General features: G+C 41.3%; 1 protein-coding gene across 1 annotated transcript; it reads left to right on the forward strand.

Annotated features, from left to right (window-relative positions):
• The first annotated feature begins 818 nt into the window (after positions 1 to 818).
• On the forward strand, positions 819 to 24,928 carry PNLIPRP3 (pancreatic lipase related protein 3). Its single transcript, XM_047072730.1, has 11 exons — positions 819 to 1,040; positions 6,248 to 6,367; positions 7,022 to 7,153; positions 9,425 to 9,533; positions 13,450 to 13,569; positions 13,652 to 13,774; positions 16,877 to 16,995; positions 20,040 to 20,172; positions 21,974 to 22,085; positions 24,430 to 24,597; positions 24,847 to 24,928. The coding sequence occupies exons 1-11, from the start codon at positions 819 to 821 to the stop codon at positions 24,926 to 24,928; spliced, it is 1,440 nt and encodes a 479-aa protein (XP_046928686.1).

Raw genomic sequence — 24,928 nt, forward strand, 5'->3', positions numbered from 1 at the left:
AAGACTTCAAACAGTTGTAGCCAATACTAATGAATAACCATATATTGAATAAATGCCAACCAATTTAATAAATCATAATAACACACTGAATGCATAATTCAATGCTAAATTGAATAAATAATTATTGTTATAATTGAACAAGTTAAACTATGCCTCCATAAAACAGTATGAAATAAAGTTATTTGCTTTGGGCTGTCAAAAGAAAATGAAAAAGAAAGGCCATGGTGAAAAGATCAATCAGAGTCGGTGGATGACAGAAACATTAAGACTCAGTTTGCCCAAAGCGTCTCATTTTAGACAGGAGTGAGGCGAGCTCCAGAAAAGACTTGGTTAAAACTGAATGAAACTTTGCTGTTATCTATACTCCCAGAAGACCGACGTTGGACTCCTACAGTGTGTCAGGCATAGTGCTAGGTCCTGGGGACTCCAGGGTCCATTTCATCCAAAACTTTCAGTCTGATAAGAAAAGACAGAAATTCAGGGAACACACAGTATCCCTCTTATGTCCAGGCCCATTGACAAGGGCTGTCCCGTGTGATAGTTCGTTTAGGCTTCCCAACAAGGCTGTAAGGTAAGTGGTATTATCTCCACGTCACAGAGGAGGAAACTGAGACTCTAAAGAGGCAAAATAATTGCCCAAAGCCAGGAACGTCTGATCCCACAGCCCCTGTGCTCTCATCCGCAACATTGTGATCTACAAGGTCATGGTCATGATACTGGGAGGGTGATGGGGGAAGGAGAGAGGAGAGCATTTTTTGAAGAGAATTTCCCCCTAAGTCAGACTTGTTTAACTTAAAGACCAGTTTCAATTAAGCCTCATGGTAGGAAACAACCTCTCTCTGGGCCTGGTTCCTACAATACTGACCCTCAATCTTTCTGCCGCAGGAAAAGAAGTTTGCTATGAAAGGGTGGGGTGCTTTAAAGATGGTTTCCCATGGACTGGGACTTTGTCAAGACAGTTGGCAGGTCTACCCTGGTCTCCAGAAGAGATAAACACTCGCTTTCTGCTCTACACGAGACATAATCCCAAAGCTTATCAGGTAAGATAACTTGCTGCCTTCACACATAGGTTATTCCAAGATATAAGATGTAGCTATAGGTTCAGTAGCCTACTCTGGGATAAACTATTGACTTAAAGGCAAATACTTCTTTTTAATATTGTAAGCTAGATTTTTTTTTCTCATCATACTTGCCCTAGTATTTAAGTATAAAGATTGGTCTGAGTATGTCGTTTCATAGGAGGTAAATTTGATATTTCATTTGATTCATATATTAATTGGGAGCTTTCCACATGTAAGACTGTAAATAGGCAACAGGCTCCTCATGTATTAAATTGAATAAATAAGACAGTGTCCTAAATTTATTATATTAGGGGAAAGGGGGTATATAAATAATTACCTCTGTTGCAGCACAAATTATGATCTGTTACATAAGATATAAACAAAGAATCTGGGAGCAGTGAGGAAAGGCTTACCTTCCCCTTGAGGGTGGGACAAGAGCCAGAAGGGCTTTGAGGAAGACGTGTTTTGAGGTGTGTCCTGAAAGGTGGGAAGGGTTTGCATAAGCAGAGGCAGACAGAGAAATGGCAAAAAAAAAAAAAAAAAAAAGGCGTGGACAAATACATAAAGGAGAGAACATCTGATGAATGACAATATGTTGAGTTAGACTGAAAGGAAGTCCTCAAAATATGGAGTTAGTTAGAATAGTAGTTTAGAGACAAATTGTGTAACTCCTTCCTGGGTATTTTGGATTTCATCCTGTGAGTCAGGGGGTCCCACTGGTAGTTTCCGAAGAGTCATCTGGCTGCAGTGCACCATCTTGACTGGAGCCGGGCGAGCCTGCAGGTGATTTCCTGACTGTTTGGTACTATGCCCCCCAACATGGTAGCCATGAGCTACGTGTGGCATTAAAACGGAATAAAATTGGGGCGCCTGGGTGGCGCAGTCGGTTAAGCGTCCGACTTCAGCCAGGTCACGATCTCGCGGTCCGTGAGTTCGAGCCCCGCGTCAGGCTCTGGGCTGATGGCTCGGGGCCTGGAGCCTGTTTCCGATTCTGTGTCTCCCTCTCTCTCTGACCCTCCCCCGTTCATGCTCTGTCTCTCTTTGTCCCAAAAATAAATAAACGTTGAAAAAAAAAAAACGGAATAAAATTAAAAATTCAGTTTTTCAGTTGCACCAGCCACATATCAAGTGCTAATAGTCCCATGTGGCTAGTGGCTACCATTTTGGACAGTGCAAACACAGGATATTTCCACCATCACAGAAAGCGCTATTCGCGATTAACTAGAAAACTACGGCGCGGTTCCGAATGGACTCGGGGAACTAGCCTGAGCCACGGAATGAACATGAGTATGATAATAGAAAATTGACATGATAAACAACATAAACTGCCTGGAGATTTTACACATGAGTTATGGGAAGAATAATGACCCTTTTAACAAGAAAACTTGATTGGGGATGCCAGAGAATGAGTTATATGTTGGACGAGTGAGGTTCGTGTAGGCTACTGGAGATTTTCGTCTTGCAACTCTGTGGGAGTCTAGACCTGGAAAAATAGGATCCAAAGTCTTTTACCCAGTGGTGAGAGTGGAAACCCAAGAATGATGTTATCTTAGGGGCAGAGAAAAAACAAAGCATGATACTAGACCCAGGTGGAGCGCAAGCCAGAGAAAAAGCACTCCCCAGTGCGATGACATTTCCAGTTCTTACCTTCACCTATAAAACCTTGAGGCTTACTTTCCATCAGACCCAGCCAAGACAGCCTTCTGCTCTGCCTTCTTACAAACGGGATCTGATTTGTAGCTGTCTACGTACCAGACACATACACAGGGACACACGACTCTTCACTGACATGTGCCATTTGCGCTGTAGATGACGGCTCTATCTAAAACAAAGAAGAGGGGCGCCTGGGTGGCGCAGTCGGTTAAGCGTCCGACTTCAGCCAGGTCACGATCTCGCGGTCCGTGAGTTCGAGCCCCGCGTCGGGCTCTGGACTGATGGCTCAGAGCCTGGAGCCTGTTTCCGATTCTGTGTCTCCCTCTCTCTCTGCCCCTCCCCCGTTCATGCTCTGTCTCTCTCTGTCCCAAAAATAAATAAACGTTGAAAAAAAAAATAAAAAAAAAAATAAAACAAAGAAGAAAAATGCTTATTTTGGGTATGGAGAAACTTACAAAGCAACTGTACCTAAAAATTTGATTTTTATAACTATCAAGAAGCGAAGAGAGGAATATCGTTCAGTCTTTAAAAGAAATGAAATTATGGTAGATGCTACAACATGGATGAACCTTAGGAACATTTTGTTAAGTTAAATCAGCTAGACAGGAAAGGACAAACATGGTGTAATTCCAGTTATATGAAACACCTATTTGAATAGTCACATTCATAGAGATGGAAAACAGAATAATAGTTACCAGGGGGCTAGGGGAGGTGATAATGGAGAGTTACTGTTTAATGGGGGCAGGATTTCAGTTTAGGATGATAGACAATTCCTCGAGAGGGATGGTGTTGATGATTGCACAACAGTGTGAGTGACTTCACGTTACTGAATTGTATACTTGAAAATGGTTAAAATGGTAATTTTTACATTACATATACTTTACCACAGTTTTTTTAATGTAAAGAGAATCTATGTTGAATAAAAATGTTTTGGAGCACCTTCACTGTTTGTTTAGGACTTCCAGGGTGTATGTGTGCATTCAGGACTAACTATACCCCTAGTCTTGACTTTCAGTCCTCATAGGACTCATGGGTCCTTTCACTTTCTGCACAGTGGCCATGCACCTGAACTTTTGTAGAGAACGGGCACTAAAACAGGTGATGAAGGTCAGTCTTTAGGACAGTCTGGGCCCTAAAGGCAATGAAGAGAATATCAGACACTGAGCACTTTCCTAATAAAGGGACCATAAAAACAATGTTACTCATATCTTTACCACTCCCTTCCATTTGGAAAAACCCATGTGACAAACCAGACCTGTACTTGAATTTTGCAATGGATGGAAGCCTAAGGGTTTGTTGTTAGAGTGTTTTATAACAACAGTGAGGATATAGGATGAGTCAGGATGCGGTACTAAAAACCAGAATTGACCCATATTCTACACTGTGCAAATCTGACTTCATTTATGAGGAAGCAGAGGTAAACTGTGCAATGGTTTAATGTACTCTTTTCTCAGATAGAGGAATTGTTAAAGCTGAACATGGTGCAATAAACTTGACTCTTCTGAGAGTCATAGGTCTTCACAGCTACATTTCTGCAAGAATAAAACCAACTTACTGTCCCCCAGAGTGGCTCATGCAGTCGCTGCTGGTGATGCACATTTGACATAATCATGGTAGTTTCTGTGCCTGCAGCTTTTCTCCAGGCTAGAACATATCTAACCAGTGACTACTTTTGACGTACTAGAAACGAGATCATCCAGTCATGCTTTGTAGGATGGGTTGATCTCATTCCAGTTAGGTTCTAACTCCTCAAAGATAAGAACGTTCCAAGTAAAGGCCTGAGCACCCAGCTAAACACTGAGACTTTAACTAGCCCTTTCTCTGGATGACCTGTTCTGTCCCAACACCCTTTTAAGGTTCTGTCCTTGTGATGGCAGAATCTGAGTTGTCTTCTTTGAGTTGATTCCATGATGTTGTTTCAAGTTTCACATTTTCTAAGTTAGTATGCCACTTCATAGGGGTGTGCCAGATGGCATACAAAGTGAAAAATAGTGTTTTTTCTACCTTTTCTATTTTATTAAATTATTCCAGGGCTTTTGTGACAGTGGAGGATGGTCGGACCTCACAATCCTTGTCAGATTGCTACCTTGAAGCTATCACAAGGTCCTGCTTCCCACGAGTCTCGTGATGGGGAAAGATTAAACAAACTTTCTCTACCAAATCCCTTTTCCCAAATAAGACTCTTTTGAGGGGGAGCATAGAAGTAGAAACACAGTTGGTGTTTAAGGGACTTCAGCTGGAATTGGAATGAGCATTTGGATTCTTTTAGCTATATAGATGGACAAAGGTTTCTGCACTAGAATTCCATTATTTAGCAGAACAGTGTTTCTGGGAAGGCCCAGGTACACTTGATTTTATTATCTGCCTCAGCAAATCCCACATCTGCCCTGGGCCCTATCAGTAAAGTACAGTAGGATCAGATCCTAACTGGAGAGCTCAGTGGTGAAGCACATGACTTCAGAGAAAGACCATGAGGGTTTCAGCCCCCACTCCAGGACTCAGCCCCCACTCCAGGTGCTTCGGGACAAGTGACTTCTCATCATGTTCTTTCCTAATCTGTAAAGTTAGTGCCTACCTCACAGTGTTGTGAAAGTTAAATGAGCTACTCTACAAAGTACTTAGAACAATTCCCAGCATGTAGGCACATCTAAGTGTAGCTCTATTACAATTGCCATGTAAACTAATTTAGGATTCTCATAATTGTTTGCTCACCATCTTGGGAGATACTTTAGCCGGCAAGTTATATGATTAATTGCACGTTACTATTAACCACAGGTAGCTGGTAATAGGCTCTTTGTTTGAATTTCATAGGTATCTAAATGTGTTGCTTTCCAGTGTTAGGATTCACCATTGTCAAATTTGCAGTTTGCTGATTAGACTATTCACTTTTTCTCAAAATAGAATTTTGCGCATTTCTTCTATTGTGCCTTTTCATTTTTCTCTTAATAATGAAATTACTTAAATGCATCATATCACTTAAATTGAGTTTGGTTATAAAAAGAATCCAACAAAACACAAGAAGTACAAAAGAGCATTTAATGTAATTACATAAAATTATCGTTAGCTGTTGTATTGCACATGGTGCGATCCTGACCCCTATTCCTCATTCTTAAAGTGGGTGAACAATCTGTTTTTGCCACCTTTTTAACATGCTTTTAAGCCTCAAGTAACACGCTACTCATGAATCACGTCGGCAACAGAGAAGTGCTGTACAAAAGTAAGGCTGACAGAAGTCCTGACTGAAACTGACCCAACACAGTCCTAAAGCCCTGACCTAAACAGTGCCTTAAAACCACACACTTGCCCTTCCTGGTGATTAAGTTTGTATTTTGTATTTTATAACACATTAATAACTTCTTAGTATTTTGCAGTGTGTCACAGTAACTATTTCTTTGGTTAAAATGTTTTCAGTAAGGTTGTTAACAATCCAATTTAGTGGAAGACTTTTGAGCAGACAGAATAATTCTACTAAATATCAAATAATTTTAAATTCTTTTTTTTTTTTAACCTTCATCTCTTTTCGCTTGAAATAGGAGATCAGTGCAGTTAATTATCGAACTATCGAAGCCTCACACTTTGGGACAGACAAGATGACCCATATCAACATACCCGGATGGAAATCAGATGGAAAATGGCAGCAAGACATGTGCAATGTATGATGTGAATAAACTCTTCCCTCTACTAGATAAAAGCTCTATGTTTAATGGGAATGTACTTCACATACAATAATGCCCATTCATGGAAATCCCTCCATTCAGTTACTCACATTGTCCTTGTCCCAAGGCCCCAAGTGAATTATCCATTTCCCATTTATGCTCACTTATTATGAATTGCGTAGATTATAAGGGGAGCATATTCTTTTAATAATTATTCTTTGATAAATTCTCACTTTTGACAAAAGATTAAATGATGCGATAAATTTCTCACTTAAGGGTGAAAATTTTCCAGGTTCACTCCAAGAAATTAATTTTCCTCTCTGATACTCAAGATTAATAGAGTGCTAACATAGTAAGCAATTATTTATAAGGCCATATAGTATAGTAGAGTCAGGCCGCCTGAATTCATACCATGGTTCTACTTACTATGATCCTGGGCAAGTTTAATTAATCTATTTGTGCTTCCGATTCCGTATCTGTAACTGGGGATGAAATCAGTTCATATATGTAAAAGGGTTAGGACAGGACCTAGCATGTAATAGGTTTTCAGTACCTGGTAGTGTTATTTCTTATTATGGAATCCCTTGTTCGGTCACTTTGGTTTTCTTCAATTCTTATCTCTCCGAGACTTATAATAAATCTTTGCCCCAGGTGCTGCTCAAAGTGGAAGATGTGAACTGCATTAACGTAGACTGGATTAACGGTTCACTGGAATATATCCATGCGGTAAACAACCTCCGCGTTGTCGGTGCGGAGGTGGCATATCTTACTGATGTTCTCATGGTAAGAAAAGTTGAGTGTTAAATTTTTTTTAAATATTTGTTTGTTTTTGAGAGAGAGAGAGAGTCAGAGCGTGAGTGGGGGAGGGGCAGAGAGAGGGGGAGACACAGAATCCGAAGCAGCCTCCAGGCCCTGAGCACAGAGCCCGATGCGGGACCCAGACTCACGTTAAGATCATGACCTGAGCCAAAGTTGGACGTTTAACCAACTGAGACACCCAGGTGCCCCAAAAGTTGATTTTTTCAAAAATTATGTGTAATTGGTTTCGCATCATAACACCAAGAATTTGGGTCAGTTGTATGGCTTTTATATTAGCTTACACGAATTCTGAACAGGTGGGATACTATAAGCATTCCTGTATGGTGACTGGAAAAGGGAAATTACTTCTTGGGAAAGAAGCGCCTGTGGTTCTACAAAGCGCCACTTGGTGGCAGTGTCCCTTCACAGGCTCCTCACCAAATGCTTCTCCACCCCCACCCCCAAGGTCGCCTCCTGGGTCAACTTGCAGGACCCTCTTATGCTGGGTAGTTTTCGTTGCATTGTAAACCTATCTTTGATGATTAGAAACTGTTCCCCTCTTATGAATGTTATTTGTTTAGAATGTGAAATACATTTTCCTACAGAAATTGGGTTCTACGGCAGTGAATTAGTTAGGTCTGTAGTCCAGTCCAGGCACAATGACCTATACGTTTTCTAAAAGAATCAAATAGACTTTGCTATTTATGAGGGATATACCCTGAGACATTTATAAATCTCCGAATGCCCTACCATAATGGAAAGTAATTTCCCACCATAAAATGCAGTGAAGGAAAATCTAAAGATTTATGACCCTTTCAGACTCTTAAGGAGGGTTCATTCATTCACTCAACAAAGATTTTTCTCTGCACTTGCTGTGGGCTGGGCACTGTTCTAGTCCCCAAAGGTACACGGCAAGCGAGACTGTGTTCCTGCTCTGACAAAGCATGGGGACGGTGCTGTGAATGAGTCCAAGGCAACGGGGTGGAGAGAGACTGGAGCCACAGCTAACCTAGATGGGAGGCCATGGGAGGTGATATTGGGACCCCGAGCGCAGTGAGGGGTCAGGGAGCCAAGTGCTCACCTGCACCCCCACACTGCTCGGCAGCTCTTCCTGCTGTCAAAGGAGACCAGGGCACAAAAAGGTACTTAGAATGGGTCCTTGTACCAAAAGGATGAAATCAGATTCATCTCCTCTTTGAGAAAAAGTCGTCCTAAACTTTCGTGAATTGTTTTGTTGACCCTGAGGCCTGAGCTGTGGACTTTTCTAGGGCCTGGACAAAAAGTAGGAGTGGCTCGTAGGAGAGGAAATGTTTGTTGGACTGAAGGGGAAAGCATTTGCTGAGCTAAATGTGCAGGAAATTGATGGAGACAGAGGAGGGAAAGACTGAGGGCGAGGTGGGCTGATCTCAGATACCAGGGCTGGAGAGGAGCCCAGGAAAGAAAGCAGAGATTTCAAAGGACGGCAGCAGTGGAAGGTAGGCTGCCTAAGGACCAGGAGACATCCTGGGCAGCCATTCACGTATGAACCAGAGAGAAAATACTCTTTATAAAGCAGCACAGATTATTGTCATTACAGTCATTATTTTCCATCACTGCAAAAATAAAAAGTGGAACATTTGATCAAATGACACATTTATCCAAGTGAAGGCGATTGCTTGATATTCACTATTATCATGAAGAGAACTTGAAGCTTAGATAAAACTAAAAATGCGTGCTCCTTTGTTCCCCTTTAAGTTGAGAGTGTGTGTGTGTGTGTGTGTGTGTAACTCTTAGGGACATAGCCATTTTGTGAATATTCTTAAAAACTCCTCTTTGAAGACCAAAGTCATCCCAGACATTTGATCAAGTCGCCTTCAACTGGAGGAGACAGACACAGGTAGGGTAGGTAACAGCCTGGGTCTGACTGCATTTGGCCTGTATTGGGAGGATGCTGGAAGGGTTGGGTCTCAGGAAGAAGGGACATGGGTTGAGAGCCACAGATGCCATTTCCGGGCTGTTCTTTTCCGGAGGGCCTTGAGGCTGCTTAGCACAGCGGGAAGAACCTGACAGAAGCCATTCCTCCAGGCCTGCCTGGTGCTTGCTCCTGCAGCCAGATGAAGCAGTGGGTGGATGTGGGGGTCACGTTGTCACCTGACTGGTCCCCAGGCTGTGTGTGAGAAGGACAATTATGGCAAGCATATATGTCAAGAACATGTAAGCCGCTCCACGTGGTCTTTTAAAAATACTTGTTCTGTTTTCCTTTAAAATCCCTACCAGAAAAAGTTTGGATATTCTCCTTCAAAAGTGCACTTAATTGGCCACAGCGTGGGAGCACATCTGGCTGGGGAAGCTGGGTCAAGGGTACCAGGCCTTGGAAGAATAACTGGTAAGCTTGCGCTGGAGTTGGGCCTTGAATTTGTTTACACACAAAATCAAGTATCTGACGCACCGAGTGAAGTAGCAGAAGCGAATGTAAGGTAGGAGAAAATGGAACGCAACTAAAGTAAAACAGAAAAGTGTTTTCAAAGTATGAGCGTGCAGATCCACGTTCAGGAGTGTTCACGGCAGCATTATCTGGGGCAGCAAAGTCATGGCAACTGTGACCGCCCAGCTGTGGAGGGTGGCTGACGCATTCTGACACACACACCATGCTTTGCAACGCTGCACCACTAGCTAATACAGAGGATGAGTTAGAGCCCGGCTGATGGTCCTGGAATGGCGTCTGTGACGCATCTGGGTCGCCGCTCACAATGGGTGCTGCCTCTGTGGGACTCGTTGAAGGCCTGTGCCCAGGCTGTTCCGGTTGCTAAAATGTTGGATTTTACTCCTGGATACACCGTTCAGTCTAAAAACAAATCGCAAAGGCAAGTGTGGATGATGAATTAGTATGAATTAGTTTATACTGTGGATTCGGTTTTTTGAGGATGATAATCAATCATATCCGTTCCCTGCACTCTGGCTTCCAAGATGGATGGAGATGGAAATATCAGCTCCGACATCAACGGGTTGGGCTGGCCTCTGTCTCCTCTGCCTTCCCAACCAACAACGCTCTGTGGGCACGCGCCATGTCTCCCTGTCTGCTTTTCACCTCTCCGTGCCCTGGCCCTGGACCCGGTTCAGGCTCTCTTCATCTCTTGCCTGGATTTGGCCGCTCGCGGCTGTCCCCCAGTCCAGTCCCCCACAAGTGCTGCCAAGTCATCATGTTTCCAAATACAGGCCGTGTCACTCACTGCTGGAACTTTCCATTGCCCAAAGCCTCTTAGCTGGTGATAGAAATAGTTCATGTTTCATTGGGGCCTTTCATAGTTCTGTGCCCTAGCGCATGCTATTGCCTAAACAGCCACTATTCATCCTTCAAGATTCATTTCAAAAGCACCTTCCTCAGGCTGAGCTAATTCTCTGTGCTTACCATACCCTTTGAAATATGCCTCTATTATATCTGGAAATGCAACTATTGTATTGCATGGTCTTACAATTATTCATGTACCTGTCATTTTTGATAGACTCTGAACTACCTAGAAAGTCTCCCTCACCCGCACCCTACCCGGGCACATACGAGGCGCACATTTCCTGTCGGTTAAAACAATATACATACATACATACACACACATACATACATACATATGCTTTAAATTCAAATTTGAACATTACGTATTTTTTCCTAAAACTAGTTAAGAACTCCAAATTGGGCACAAAGGGTTTTGCCTCTGCAGCTCTTAGTACAGCAGGTTTTTTCCCACTGAATGCTTCCTCTTTCTCCTAGTTCCCAAATCCCAGCCCTAGCACCAGCCCACTGCCACCCTTCTTTCTGGGGATAATAAACTGTATTTTTATTCTGAAGTCATTGGGTAGCAAAAATCCCCCTTCGCTCTAAGTTTTCAAGCCTGGGGAAAGAAGAAATGGGCACAGTGTGTGAAGTCAGAAGTTCATGGGGCCTACCCAACCTTGGGCATGTCAGCCATAAATGAAAGGGAAGAATATTGCTGTTCATGTATTGAAAATCACACTGGGTTACAATAAACTTATGAAGATTTTGCCTTTCTCAATTTTGATTCCAAAAATCAGAAACTGTCTAACTCCAATTTTTTTCCTGCCAAGTGAATTACCCTGTTGAGTAAATAGAAAACACTACATTTTTTTAAATGTTTATTTCTTTTTGGGAGAGAGAGAGCACAAGTGGGGGAGGGCCAGAGAGAGGGGCGCACAGAGGATTGGGCTCCTTGCTGACAACAGCAAGCCTGATGTGGGGCTCAAACTCACAAACCGTGAGATCATGACCTGAGCTAAAGTTGGACACACAACCAACTGAGCCCCCCAGGCACCCCAGGAAACGATGCATTTTTAAATGTCTCTAAAGTCCAAAGATTGCTATAATTTGGATGCTCCGATCTATATTCCTTCCGAGTGATTAATTTTTGAACAATCATGTTCCTTGAGTGACCAAAGAACTGAACTTCAAGAAAGATACTAGCTTTATAATAAAACCAGTTAAAAGCAAAATTAAACGATAGATTTTTTTAAGAGAGAGTAAGCATGAGCAGGGGAGGGGCAGAGAGGGAGAGAGAGAACCTCAAGCAGGCTCCACTCTGTCAGCGCAGAGCCTGAAGCAGGGCTTGATCCCATGAACCGAGAGATCATGACCTGAGCCAAAATCAAGAGTCTGACACGTAACCTACCAAGTCACCCGCGTGCCCCTAAATGATAGATTTTAAGACACCTGTAAGTTGAACCTTCTGTTGCCTTTCCTCCAGAGACACGCTAGAACCAAAAATCCAGGATCCCCTCTTCCCTGCTATTTGCCTGTCCTCCGATCGATAGAGTCTGAAGTGTGTCTGCTATATCTGGATACATGTCTACAGGGCTCTTGACTCCATCAGAAGTTTGTAACTAACCAGTAATTGTACACTAAACACACAGACAGCCAGACAGACTTCCTAAAGTTGAAGGGTGATTATGAGGCAGGTAAATGCTTTTGTGTCCCAGGAGTGTGGTATGCAAACATTCACTTCCCACTCATGCCACATGTGCACAGGGGGCTGTGCTCTGGGTCCTCTCCAATCTAGGATCCAGTCTCCACTTCACAGCAAAAAGATTTTGCTAAAATATAGATAGACCTCTCCTGTTGCAAACTTGTGAGAGCTTCCCATTGCCAACCAGATCACGTCCAAACCCGTTCCCATGGTTCGGGTTACATCCGGCTCCTGCTTATAATGCTGTCTTCATCTTTCACCCACTTCTAAAGCTCTGCACACCAGCCTCAAAATCCCGTTCACTATACAGTTTCCCAAATGTGCTTAACTGCCTCACCTGGAGGCCATGGAGAGTCTCTTTCTTACCCCCGGAGGTCTGCTGACCCCTCTTTACCCTGGCAGGCTCTTCTGGGCCCTCAGACCTCTGCTTGTATTTCCCATCTCCAGTGGAAGCATGCCCCAATTTCCCAAGACTGGTTTACACGTCACTTCCCTGTGCTTGCAAAAGACCAATGCTCACCTCTGTCTCTGCACTGAGCGGATTGGGGTGCCTTCCTCACCAGATGGAAAAATCCTTGAGGACAAGGCTAGGCCTTATTCTTTGCATCCAAGTGCTAAACCTGGCACGTATTAAGTGCTCGATAAATAATTGTCAGATGTGTAAATGAGTAGGTATGTGAATGGCCATAACATCTTAGGGACCTCTAGATATCTTTCCTTTATCTTTATTAGACATTTGACCAGGAGACGGTGGGCTGAGGGTATAGACACCTGGGCTCTTAGTCTATTTTGCCTCCAGTGTATGGTGATCTTGTCAAGTCACTGCACTTTCCTGGACGTCAAGCTTTTCATTTGTGATATAATGAAGTGAAACTAAGTGAGCCATAGCTGAAAACTAGGATTCTGTTACTTTAAGTGTGTGGCTTTGTAGATTCGTGTTTACACATTGAAGAGCTCTTATCTTTTATTTTTGTTTTTACGTACAGATGTTGCTTTTGAGATCATCCACAATCCATAAGTTTAATTATGAATATGGCAGTCTGTGTACAGACCCAGAATAGCCTCTTTGATTTCTCTGACTTTATTGGCTATTTTGCCATTGACTAGATACAGCCCTTCTTGTATGTAGGAATCTGATATTGTAATATATAGAGACCTGCATTTATATACTCAATTTGTATGTCTATACTTAGCCTTGGGTGGTGTTTGACCTATATAAATCTTATAGGAATGACTACCTTGCCTTTATCATCTGTACTTTCAAAATAACACTATCAGTATCCTCTTGTATAGAACATGTTTTGGCTTAAAAGACATTATGCTTTTTCCCAGGGTTGGACCCAGCTGGGCCATATTTCCACAACACTCCGAATGAAGTTAGGCTGGACCCTTCAGATGCCAACTTTGTTGATGTTATTCATACAAATGCAGTTCGCTTACTCTTTGAGTTTGGTAAGTTTTTAACACAAACAGAAACTACACTGAAGCGTGGAAGAGAATTTAGAAGCACTTATCCTGCTTTTAACGATTTCAGGTGCTGGGACTATTAATGCTTGTGGTCACCTTGACTTTTACCCAAATGGAGGGAAGCACATGCCAGGATGTGAAGACTTAATTACACCTTTGTTTAGCTTTGATTTCAATGCTTATAAGGAAGGTAAATACTTTCTAAACTATGAAGCTGGCTATTATATATTCAGCTCCCTCGTTGGACAGGATCCACACCCTTTTGCACATAATATACTATAAAAATACACTTTCGTGCAAAACACAGTCACATGTATGAAGCTCCCACCGGTTGTGAGATCTACAAGATCGGTGTCTGTGTCTTAATTATCTTCACATCCCCAGGTCCTATTAGAATATCGCACATATTGTAGGCACTCAGTATAAACAAGGAGGATGTGCTCATTCATTCAACAAATATGTATTGAGAGTGCCTACTATGTGCCAGGCATTATTCCAGGAGCAGCAGATGTAGGAGTGAATACAAAAGACAAAAACCCCTCCCTGATGGAGCTAATATTCTAATTTGCTAGAAAAACAAATAACAGAGTAAGGAGACAAAGCAAAGCATAGAATAGAATATGAGGTGTGGGTGATGGTAGAGGTTGAGTGGGGAGAAGAGATTCTTGATAGGGTGGCCAGGGAGTCCTTACTGACAAGATGGCCTAAAGGAGTTAGCCATGTGGATACCCAGGAGAAAGGCATTCGAGGCCAATGGGTAGGAGGCAGCAAGTGTAAAGGGCCTGCGGTAGGGGCCTGCCTGGGAAGTTCATGGCAGTGAGGAGCCTACTATGATTGGCGTAAATTGAAAGAGGAGAATAGCAAGCATGAGGTTAGAAAAGGAACAGGGGCAGAGGGAGATAATGCAGGGCTTTATAAACCATTGTAAAGGTTTCAGCTTTTACTCAATTGAGTTGGGAGCCATGGGAGGATTTTGAGCAGAGGAGAGATACGGTTTGACTTACTTTTTAACAGAATCACTATAGATCCACAATTTAAATTAACCACAAATTAAACAAATAGTATTTAGCCCGTTATAGTAATTTCCAATAACAATAATACCTATAGAGCTCTTGGTAATAAGGCACCAAAAATTATTATTTGGGAATTTCATTATTCTCTATATCTACATATTACCATCACGTAAATAATGAAACATATCACACAATAATATATAGAATACACAATAGTAGAATGTATGATGATGTGATAATAAATGGATTACCCTAAATCTCACTATCTGATTCCACGTGGTCAGAATATCTAGATGATTTAATTATTTCAACTTCCAGTTGGCTGGTGTAGTGGAAAGAGACACAGACATGACACTGAGAGTAGCTTGAATTTCCTCTTCTCTAGAGACAACTTTCAAAGTTTTAATATCTGTTCAGAAAAATAAACGTGATTAGAAGTCTGTTTGCAATGCCTTCTGAAGGAAAGAAACAAGTAGTGAATTACAGATACTCAAAATGAGAAAGCCAATTCCATCTAGAAGAGAGAAGCAAAATTCATTGAAATAAGGCCTATTATAAAAATTATTTGTCTTCTTATTTTCCATATTATGACTTAAAACCCTTTCTATTAGGATAAAATATAGATCATAATATTTCTTTATGTAAGTGTATACATACACAGGACATTTGAAATTCTGTAAAGAATTCATTCAAGTAAAATACATTGATCACAAGCTATCATTTTAAGACATCATAAAATTCCCTACAACTTTAAGTATGTGTATCATTCATGTTATGATTTAGAAAAGTTTGAAGATATTAAGATATTCTATTTTACATTTGTTACTAAGAAATCATTTACTTTTAAAATTTGTATTTTCCTGTATGCTGGTGAACCATCTTGTCTAAATCACAATTATGAACATAAATCTGAACACAAAAAGGCCTGATGTAAGAGAAGTCCTTGTTAAAAAATATGTGTATATAATGCCAATTATTGATCTCTGCTTTCTGAAATTACCCTGTCTCAATTATCTATTGCATGATAAACCATAATGGCTTCAAAGAACAATGGTTTTATTGCCCATTGTTCTGAGGGTCAAGATTCAGGCAGAGCTCTGCAGAGACTTTGCTTTGTGATGCAAGTCATGTGATTGCATCCAGTTGGGGGCTGCACTAGGTGGGAAGGTCCAACATGGTCTTCCATTATCTGGGGTCTTTGTACGGGTTTGTCTCAAGTGGTCTCTTATCCTTCAGGGCCTTTCGTCCCAGCCAATTAACCAGGATTGCTTAACATAAAAACTGGGTTCTAAGAAAGCAAAAGTGGATTCTAGAAAGCCTCTTAAGACTGAGAACCTGAACTTGCACAGGTCAATTTCTCCATGTTTCTGTTGGTCAAAGCAAATCACAAGATTAGCTAGTAATCCAGGGTGGGGAGAGTGTGTGAAAAAAAAAAATGGCTCCTTGTTCTTGAAAGGAAGAATGGTAACCTGATACTGCAAAGGGGTGAGGACCTAATAAAAGAGTGACTCATTGGAGGCCTCTATTGTAGTATAATGATCTACCACACATACTAAAACAAAATCTAACTTCTCAAAGGTCAGCCAAGCTGTGTAGAAGAATGGTCCATGCCAGACATGTTGCTGTACAAGATAAAGAGCATAAATGACTAGAATACTATGATAACTTCAGAATGCACAAATGTATTTAGGTATGCCTCACTATTGCAACAATCTTAACTATTAGTGGCGATAATGTCATGCCTGACAATGACAAAACTAATTTGTCCTTAGCATTCTTTATAATACCTCTTACCTGTCACACCTGGAAGGTCAGCTGAAGCTGTGCACTGGTTAATGTTGCTGTTGCTGGCTGTTTTGTGATTGAACAGGAGGGAGTTCAGCCTTCCTGCAGAAACAGAGAGAGAGAGGCAGAGAAGTAATGGGTCTAAGGTAGAGACGCTGTGTGCGCAAGAATACTTAAAGCTCTAAGTCAAAGATCCGGGAGGCATTGAAGATATTAGTATCCAAACACAGAGTCATCTGTGGTTGCATTTGTTTATCTACCCTGCTTGAATGTCCCTTGAGATTCACACAAAGAATTCTTTGATACAAAGAAAATGATACGTAACATTGATAAATATTGTGCAATATACAAGCCTGCATACAAGATCTGGCTCTCTAGACTTCCCAAGTCAATAATCTGGTTTTTTAAAGTTACTTTTCTAAGAAATGGTTCACACGATCAGCTATCAGTTCATCAGTTTACTGCTATCTATTAATTGGAAATTGTCTTCACAGAAGTGGCTTCCTTCTTTGATTGCAACCATGCCCGAAGTCATCGCTTTTATATTGAAAGCATCCTCAATCCTGATGCATTTATTGCTTATCCTTGTAGATCCTACAGATCTTTTAAAGCGGTAAGTAAAGCATTTTATAGTGCAACTTAATTAGCAAGTCAGTTTTTGAAGCACGATCAGCCAACTAAAAATTAGTGCTTTGAGTATGTGGCAAAAAATGCATCCACCATTTGGGGAAATAATAGGTTCTTTCTCTGTGCAGAGTACTGAACAGTAGCTGGGTTGCTAAAGGGCTTAAATAACTAAACCAACCATTTGTATTCTGGTTGTTTCAGCTCTTTTGAAGATTATATCCAGTTTTGCGTTTGGGGCCATTTGTTATGCGGTAATTAGATGCTACTGCGTAACAGACATAAGTTCAGGGCAAAAATTTTTCTGTGTATATATTTTAAATGTCATCTTCAAAGATGCCCTGAGAAGGCTGAACCAATCAATAGCTACAACGAAATATGTTACTATTTACTTGGAACGTGAAAATTATTTTATTAAAATTTAATTATTTATACAGAGCAGAACTAAGGCACAGATAGCTCACAGGAGCTCCACACAGATCAATAAGGGGACAAAATACCAAATCTGATTTTGCTCGAGTCATAAAGTGCACAGTGCCAGATCTGAGCTAAATGTATTTTTCATTTGGTTATCACTATGAGAAGGAGAAAGAAAATCTATTTTGTAGTGAAAAGTGGAAAAGATTTTCCTTCTGATGCTTTAGAGACCTAAACTCCCTGTTTTATCAGGGTAGAAAAATGTGGGGTTTCCAGCTGAAGTTTATGGTAAGTAATAGCACTTTGTGAATAAGTGCGGTGTTTAGACAGGAATAAGCATTTCCCTGCTCTTACCGAGCGAGGTGACTGGATGCCCTCAGGCCACCTTCTCTGTCTCCCCAGCCGGTTCTTGCTCATGGCATGCCCATGAACTGCCATGCTCAGGAAGCTTGCCAGCCAAACACTGGCATTTCCCCAGGAACCTCGTTCCACCCCACCTCCTCAACCTTCCAGCCCCAGATGCTGCTCTGAGTGGCTGAAGGGATCTTGGCATTGACTATATGAAGGCAGGTGGAAGAGGCCCTCGGCGTCACAGTATATTCAGAGATAATGGCGTGCAATCTGTGGGATTGGAGAAATTTAGGCTCTTGTGCCACATGGGTGCTAATTATGGCTACAAACTAGAGAACAGGGAGTCAATGTCCTTGACCTGTTTTATTGTGCTTCTAACCAGTCATAAAAAGGAAGTGAAATGAAATGAAATAAAATAAATAGAACAGAATAAAATAGAGTAAAATAAAATAGAATAAAACAAAAGAGATTAAAATAAAATTGAATAAAATAAATAGAATAGAATAGAATAGAATAGAATAGAATAGAATAGAATAGAATAGAATAAATAGGAATTCTAGTACAAGGCTATGTGGTTCACAGTCTTGCTCCATCACTTATTAGACACACAACATTGGATGAATTAAATTTAACTTCTGTGCACTTCAGTTTCTTCATCTGTTAAACAGGGAGACAAAAAGCACCGTAATAATAAAGGGAACTTGTAAGGATTAATTGAGTTAAATGCACATAAAGTGCTTAAAAAAGTGCCTGACACGTGGTAAGCTCTTAATAAATAGGAGCTCATTTATTATTGTTAGAGTGTTTCTTCATTAAAATAGAGTTTTACATGGGATATTTTACTATCATCTTAACCTAAATGTCCATGGTTTATAAATCTGAACGTTCGAATCCTAAAATAACAAATAAAAAATTTGAAACACCGCTATGCAGATTTTTTTCAAGTTAACATTTTGTCAGTTTTGCTTTAGATTTCAAAATGTACAGATAAAATTGAACTACCTAACATTCCCTTCACACCGTGTCTGAAGTGTTTGAAGTGAATCTGATATTATATCAAATAAATAGTATTATACTGTATCTTTCTGGATTTGCTTTTTTTGTTAAATTTTATAAATTTGAGATCGAGGGGCACCTGGGTGGCTCAGTCGATTGGGCACCTGGCTTCGGATCAGGCCGTGATCTCATGGTTCATGAGTTGGAGCCCTGCACTGGGCTCACTGTTGTCAGCACAGAGCCCGCCTAGGATCCTCTGTCCCCTTGTCTCTCTGCCCCTCACCCGTGTGTACATGATGCCTGTGCGCTCTCTCTCTCTCTCTCTCTGTCTCAAAAATAAATAAACATTAAAAATTGTTTAAAATAAAATAAAATAAATTTGAGATCTACACTGATATATGTAGATCTAATGTATTTATTTCAGAGAAATCAACCACAGTTTGTTTATTCATTCCCCTACTAATGGGCATTTTGGTTGTTTCCAGTTTTTGTTATTAAAAGCAACTTGTAGTAAGCACTTCTGTATGTCTGCTAGTGTGTGTGTGTAGAAGTCTCTTTACGGAAGGTAATACAAGTGAAATTGTCAAAGCATATGTGCATTCCTGTCTTTATTAGACATTGTCTGTCAATTTATATTCCCCACAGGAGCAAATGAGAATCCCACACTCCATGTCTTCACCACTACTTGATATCGCCAATTTTTTTTAATTTTTGCAAATCTGCTGAGTATGAGATTGTATGTTGATTTCATTAGCACGTCCCTGACACCTAGTAAGACTGAGCATAGTTATTGACTATTTGACTTCCCTCTTCTATGGCTTGTCTGTTCATATCACTTATTTGTGTTTCTAATAGGCCATTTTTTTCCCTCTTACTTTTGTTTTCCTTGGTTTTGTTTTTGCAAACGGGATGGCCTATTAGGCAACTTAGTCATTTTTTTTCAGATATTTATTTTTGAGAGAGAAAGGGCATGTGCGTGAGGGGGAGGAGCAGAGAGAGGGGGACAGAGGATCTGAAGCAGGCTCCGTGCTGACAGCAGAGAGCCCCATGCGGGGCTCGAACTCACAAACTGTGAGATCATGACTTAAGCTGAAGTTTGACGCTTAATCGACTGAGCTACCCTGGCATCCCAACAGCCCAGTCATTTTGAAATGCATATGCTTTATTTAAGTTTCAAAGATTTATCATAGTTTAATAATATATTAGGAGTTTATTGAAGGTCAACATTTCTAATTACATTTCTAACTACCTCTTATTTTCTGTCACCAGGGAAATTGCTTCCATTGTCCCAAAGAAGGCTGCCCAACAATGGGTCATTTTGCTGATAGATTTCACCTCAAAAATATGCAGCCTAATAGATCGTATTATTTTTTAAACACAGGCACTCTTTCCCCATTTGCCCGTAAGTATTGTAGCTCAGTTTTATTGTAATGCTTCAAGGTACTTATCTTTAAAAATTCAACAGTTTTTACTGAGCGTCTACTAAATAACTGGGCGCTGGGCCAGACTCCGAGGATGCAGTGAGGAGACTAATGGGGAGTTTCAATCCCGAATAATAAACGCGGTGGGAGACACACAAGGGAGAAACTTCCACAACCACGTCAAGGGAGCTTTCTGAGGGAAGGTGATTGCTAAGCTGACTCCTGAAAGATGAGTAAGAGAGAGAAGGAAATGGGAGCGTTCCAGTAGGAAGGAAGTACACATTTCAGTGCCATGAGGTGAGAGAGAACTAAATCAGAAAGAAGATTCCCCCAACAGGACTGGAGAGACCAGGAGGACAGTAATATGAGATGAGGCAAGAGAAATAAATTAAGTCAGGTAATGAAATCGTGTGCCATGTGGGGAGTTTGGGCTTCATCTACGAACTAATGGAAAGCCACCGAAGGTGTTAAGATGATCGGATTGGTTTCTTAAAAGATGATTCTCGTTGCTGCATGGATTAGAGGGACACAAGATGGAAGGAGAATGACCTGTTAGAACGAGTGTTGCCTCACCACCATGTGAAGGGATGGATGTGTTCACTAACCGGAGAGTGGTGATCATTTCACACGATATGTATTTCATTCTATGTATATCACCCTGGACACTTACACAGTGCTATATGTCAGTTATGTCTCCGTAAAGCTGGACAGAAAGGTAGGAGAAGCCAAGAGAGTACAGAGATAGTTGGGAGGCAGAAGCAAAATGGAACTTGGTGAATGGATTTGAGGGATGCAGAAAGTCAAGAAGTCAAGGATGATTCTGACTAGCTGGATGAAGGTTTTGAGAGGCCCCGGGATGTGGGAGCGTGTGCGCCCGGCAGGCAGTCAGAGGTATGGGACACGGAAGATGCATCACCAAAACGCTAAAAGGTCAGATGAGAGGGGGGCCCAAAGGGCTCACGGGGTGAAGCCCCACTGCTGTCACTGGGAACATGGGGCGAGTGGTCTCAGTGGAGACGTGACAGTGAGATGGGCTGAGGAGGGAAGGACAACTCTGGCAACCGTGAACGCAGGAACTGAAAGTTCTCTCTTGTAGGTTTTTTTCCCCTTTCAGACATTTTCAAACAATTTTTGGAAGAATTGCATTTTTTCCAACGTGTTGTTAAACATACAACCATTTCAGGATTCACAATGAAAGATCTGTTTCGTTCTAGATTTTTTAAAAAGTCACCCTTGGCCACTTGCAAGGGATTTATTCTACTGGCCGGCTTTGCACTGCCCCAGACCTGCGTTAACCCGGCATTCTGAGCGCAGAGCCCTGCGGGAGAGGAAGGGAGGCTCACTTTGCTTCTCAATATAAGAGCACAGACCCTCTTGCCCAATAGGCATTCTAGATTTGTTCTGGAGCAGTGCCAGACCATGGCCAATAAAAACCTGGCTGTGCAAAGCATACATGCTGCAGAATACAAATGTAATAGACGAAAGGAAACACCCATATCCATTTTAAAAAGACATAAAAATGCCTCGAAAATTAAAGAATTTTCTTGAAAGAATGTCATTCCACTATTTACTTTTGTAAAATGAAAATATGCACATTTATATGTATTTTAAAGGCAGTGTTTCACCCAATTCACTCAAGTTATATAAAGTTGTCTTTTTTTCGTGAACATGAACAGCCTCATTCAAGGCTGAGAGTTGAGTTCACATCCATGTGCTCTGAAGGTCATGCTTCTCTCATGTTTTCACCTCTCCATTTTCTCTCTCTCTTTTTTAAATCTCCAGGTTGGAGTCACAAATTATCTGTCAGACTCGACGGAAACAATGTCACCCAAGGGAGCGTGTTTCTCCGTGTAGGTGGAACCACTGGGAAAACAGGGGCATTGGTGATAGCCAGGTAGGCCACGGCCAAGGGCGAGGAAGCGGCAGGTGGCACAGCACTGAGCATTTGGTCAGACTGGCTCGTTCGGCAGCTCGGTCTTTTCCTAGAGCAGAACACCACGTGGCTGGCAGGCCACATTTGCCTTTTCTCTCCACTTCATGTTTTCCAGGCATAGAATAGAAATCATGGTATCCGTGGCTCCAACTACAAACAGAAAATATTAGAAAATGATGGCAGATGCAGACAATAAAGCAAGTGGATTATAAACAAGATATATTGTTAATTCAGTCCACTAATATCATATAGATTTGAGCATATGTTTTTGCTTGAGTAGTTTCAACTTACTTTTGGAATAAGACATTTTTACATAAATTGCCAGATTGCTAAGCTGAGTAGTACCCACAGATATAGGACATGTGTTGGAATAGTCAAAGGCGGGACTAATTCGGTAGAGACGTTCACTGTGTACCTTTGGCTGAAGTCCCCTTTTATCCGGAGTTTTCCTAAATCTTCCCTTTGGTCAGCCTTAGCATTTTTGCGTAACATATTTCACGTTTGTCGTTTAATTCTGTAATCCATTTCTGAATTAACATTATGCACGCTAATTAGATGCTACCTTTTGGTAAACCAATCAGTGGATTCGATTTTTGCCTCTACGCTTTCCATCATCTTCAAATAGTGGGCAGAGGTATGAAGAACACAGATTTTGTGGTTACTTGTCAGTCGAAGGATGCAACAGATTAATCGCTCTGGCAATCTGTGCACGTCATCTTGCCTCAGTGCTGCTGCTTGTACATATGGGGTCGGTTGGTGGTCGTCTGGATCCTGGCCAATGCACAGGCTCCAGCCCACCCTTCGAACCCTGTCTCCCACCATTTGACTTTGTGCATCTTCAGCTCAGCCACATTACCCTGATTGCACTCCCCAGCATTGACTAGATCCCACCCTTTCTTCCCTTCCTGACTTCACCCATGCTGTTCCTTTCTTCCAAATACCCTTCCCTGTCTTAGCGTATCTCATTTCTGCCTGTTCTTCATGTCTGCATTAAGCAGTCCTCTGAGAGCAGTTCAATACAATCACGTGCCTGTGGCTCTGAGGCCCAACGAATATTGCCTAACACTGGACAGTTTGAGCTCTGCAGAGAGGCACCTGACCCGGGGCAGGTAGGGACAGATAGGTGTTCTTGCCCCCTTAAAAACGCAGAAGAATATTTGGACATCTCTGCATTTCTTTTGCAAAAATCTAAAGAAACTACTTGTCATCTTGTGGCATAGCCACCCGATCCTCTTTTAAGGATAATTCAGCATTTCTGATTCACAGTAGATGTCTCACCTTGAAACGCAGTCAGTTAAATGCATTTGCATGCTACCTATTCCTATGTTTCAGTCAAGTGCCAAGAGTCTGGCCCCTCCCTGTGGATTATATTTTAGTCATTGGGGCTTCTAATGACACTGTTATGAAGGAATGGATGGTAGGTTCACACTGAGTGAAGGTAGTTCAGGGGACAACAGGAAGATTATCCTTAAGAATTCGGAAGAAAAGCTGCCTCCTGATAATTAAAGCAATTAATTTTACGTGAAATGGAGTAAGACAGGCCCTAGGAATAGCACCATTCATTCATTTACTCAACAAACAAACATTTGAATGCCCACTGTGTGCCAGGAATTGTTCTGATTGCTAAGGAAAGAGCCATAGGTCCTATTCTTGTGGAACCTATCTTTCAGTTAGAGGAGATAGGCATTACGATGAAATTAACAAAGGAAGAGGGAAACAACAGGAATGAGGAAATCTCATCTGGTCTAATTTGGGCTTGGATTAGGTATGCCCTATGCCTCAAAATAATCCACCTCTCTCTCTTTTATTGCCGTGTTCACCAAAACATCTTTTGATGACTAGTTTGGTTACCTGATTCTTTTTATCCAGATAAAGAAGTTACCAGGGAAAGAGTTGGAATACTAGTAAAGAGAAAGCACTTCCCCACTGTGAACTGGATAGATCAGTTTTCTGTGAATTTAGCTCCTCCTTGACAGTTTGATCATTTCCTGGGGTCAATAAAATCTGGCTCCCGATACTGTAAAGCCAAGACCAGACCTTTCATTGTAGAGACCCCATCAAGATAATGCCTCTCCAGGCATCCCCCAACATGAACTAGTCAAGCCTCCCTTTTACCTCACCCTTGTTTCAAGCTTCATAACCATGCTATTCTACGATGCTTATCAATATGAACGAAAAGAATAAATCTCCTACAAGCAAATGCCAGCAAATGCAACTTTCTCTTTCATGGTACCACAAATGTTCTTTCACTGCACCGTCAAGAATACCCAAGGCAAGCTTTTGAGTCTAATTTTTCTGTTTACAGTGGAACACTTAAGCCAGGCATGACTTACACAAAATTAATTGACGCAGACGTTAATGTTGGAAATGTTACCAATATCGAGTTCTTTTGGAAGGAACTTTTGTTTGGACACTCTCAGAATAAGTTGGGAGCAGAAATGGTGATAGATATATCTGGAAAATATGGATATGAGTAAGTATTACTTTTTCCTTTTTTAAAATTTTTAGTGGTATCGAAAACCTACATATAATTTGCAACCAGCCTACAAATTTGTATATCTTGAAATTTTATAATTAAAAAAAGTAAATTATTTAAGAAACCAATATTGTATTTGCAAAAGTGTTTACAAAATAATAATTGCTCATTAAATTAGATCTCCCATGTCTCTCTTTCCCACTAGAATCATATTAATATCCTTTTTTTCCTCGTAAAATTTTTCAGATCTACCTTCTGTAGCCAGGACATTATGGGACCCAATATTGCTCAGATCCTGAAGCCATGCCAATCTCAGATACAGTCTTGA

The sequence above is a fragment of the Lynx rufus genome, unplaced genomic scaffold, assembly GCF_022079265.1.
Source record: "Lynx rufus isolate CCGP_SWC_20201006 ecotype Redwood Valley unplaced genomic scaffold, mLynRuf1.p SCAF_11, whole genome shotgun sequence".
NCBI lineage: Eukaryota > Metazoa > Chordata > Mammalia > Carnivora > Felidae > Lynx > Lynx rufus.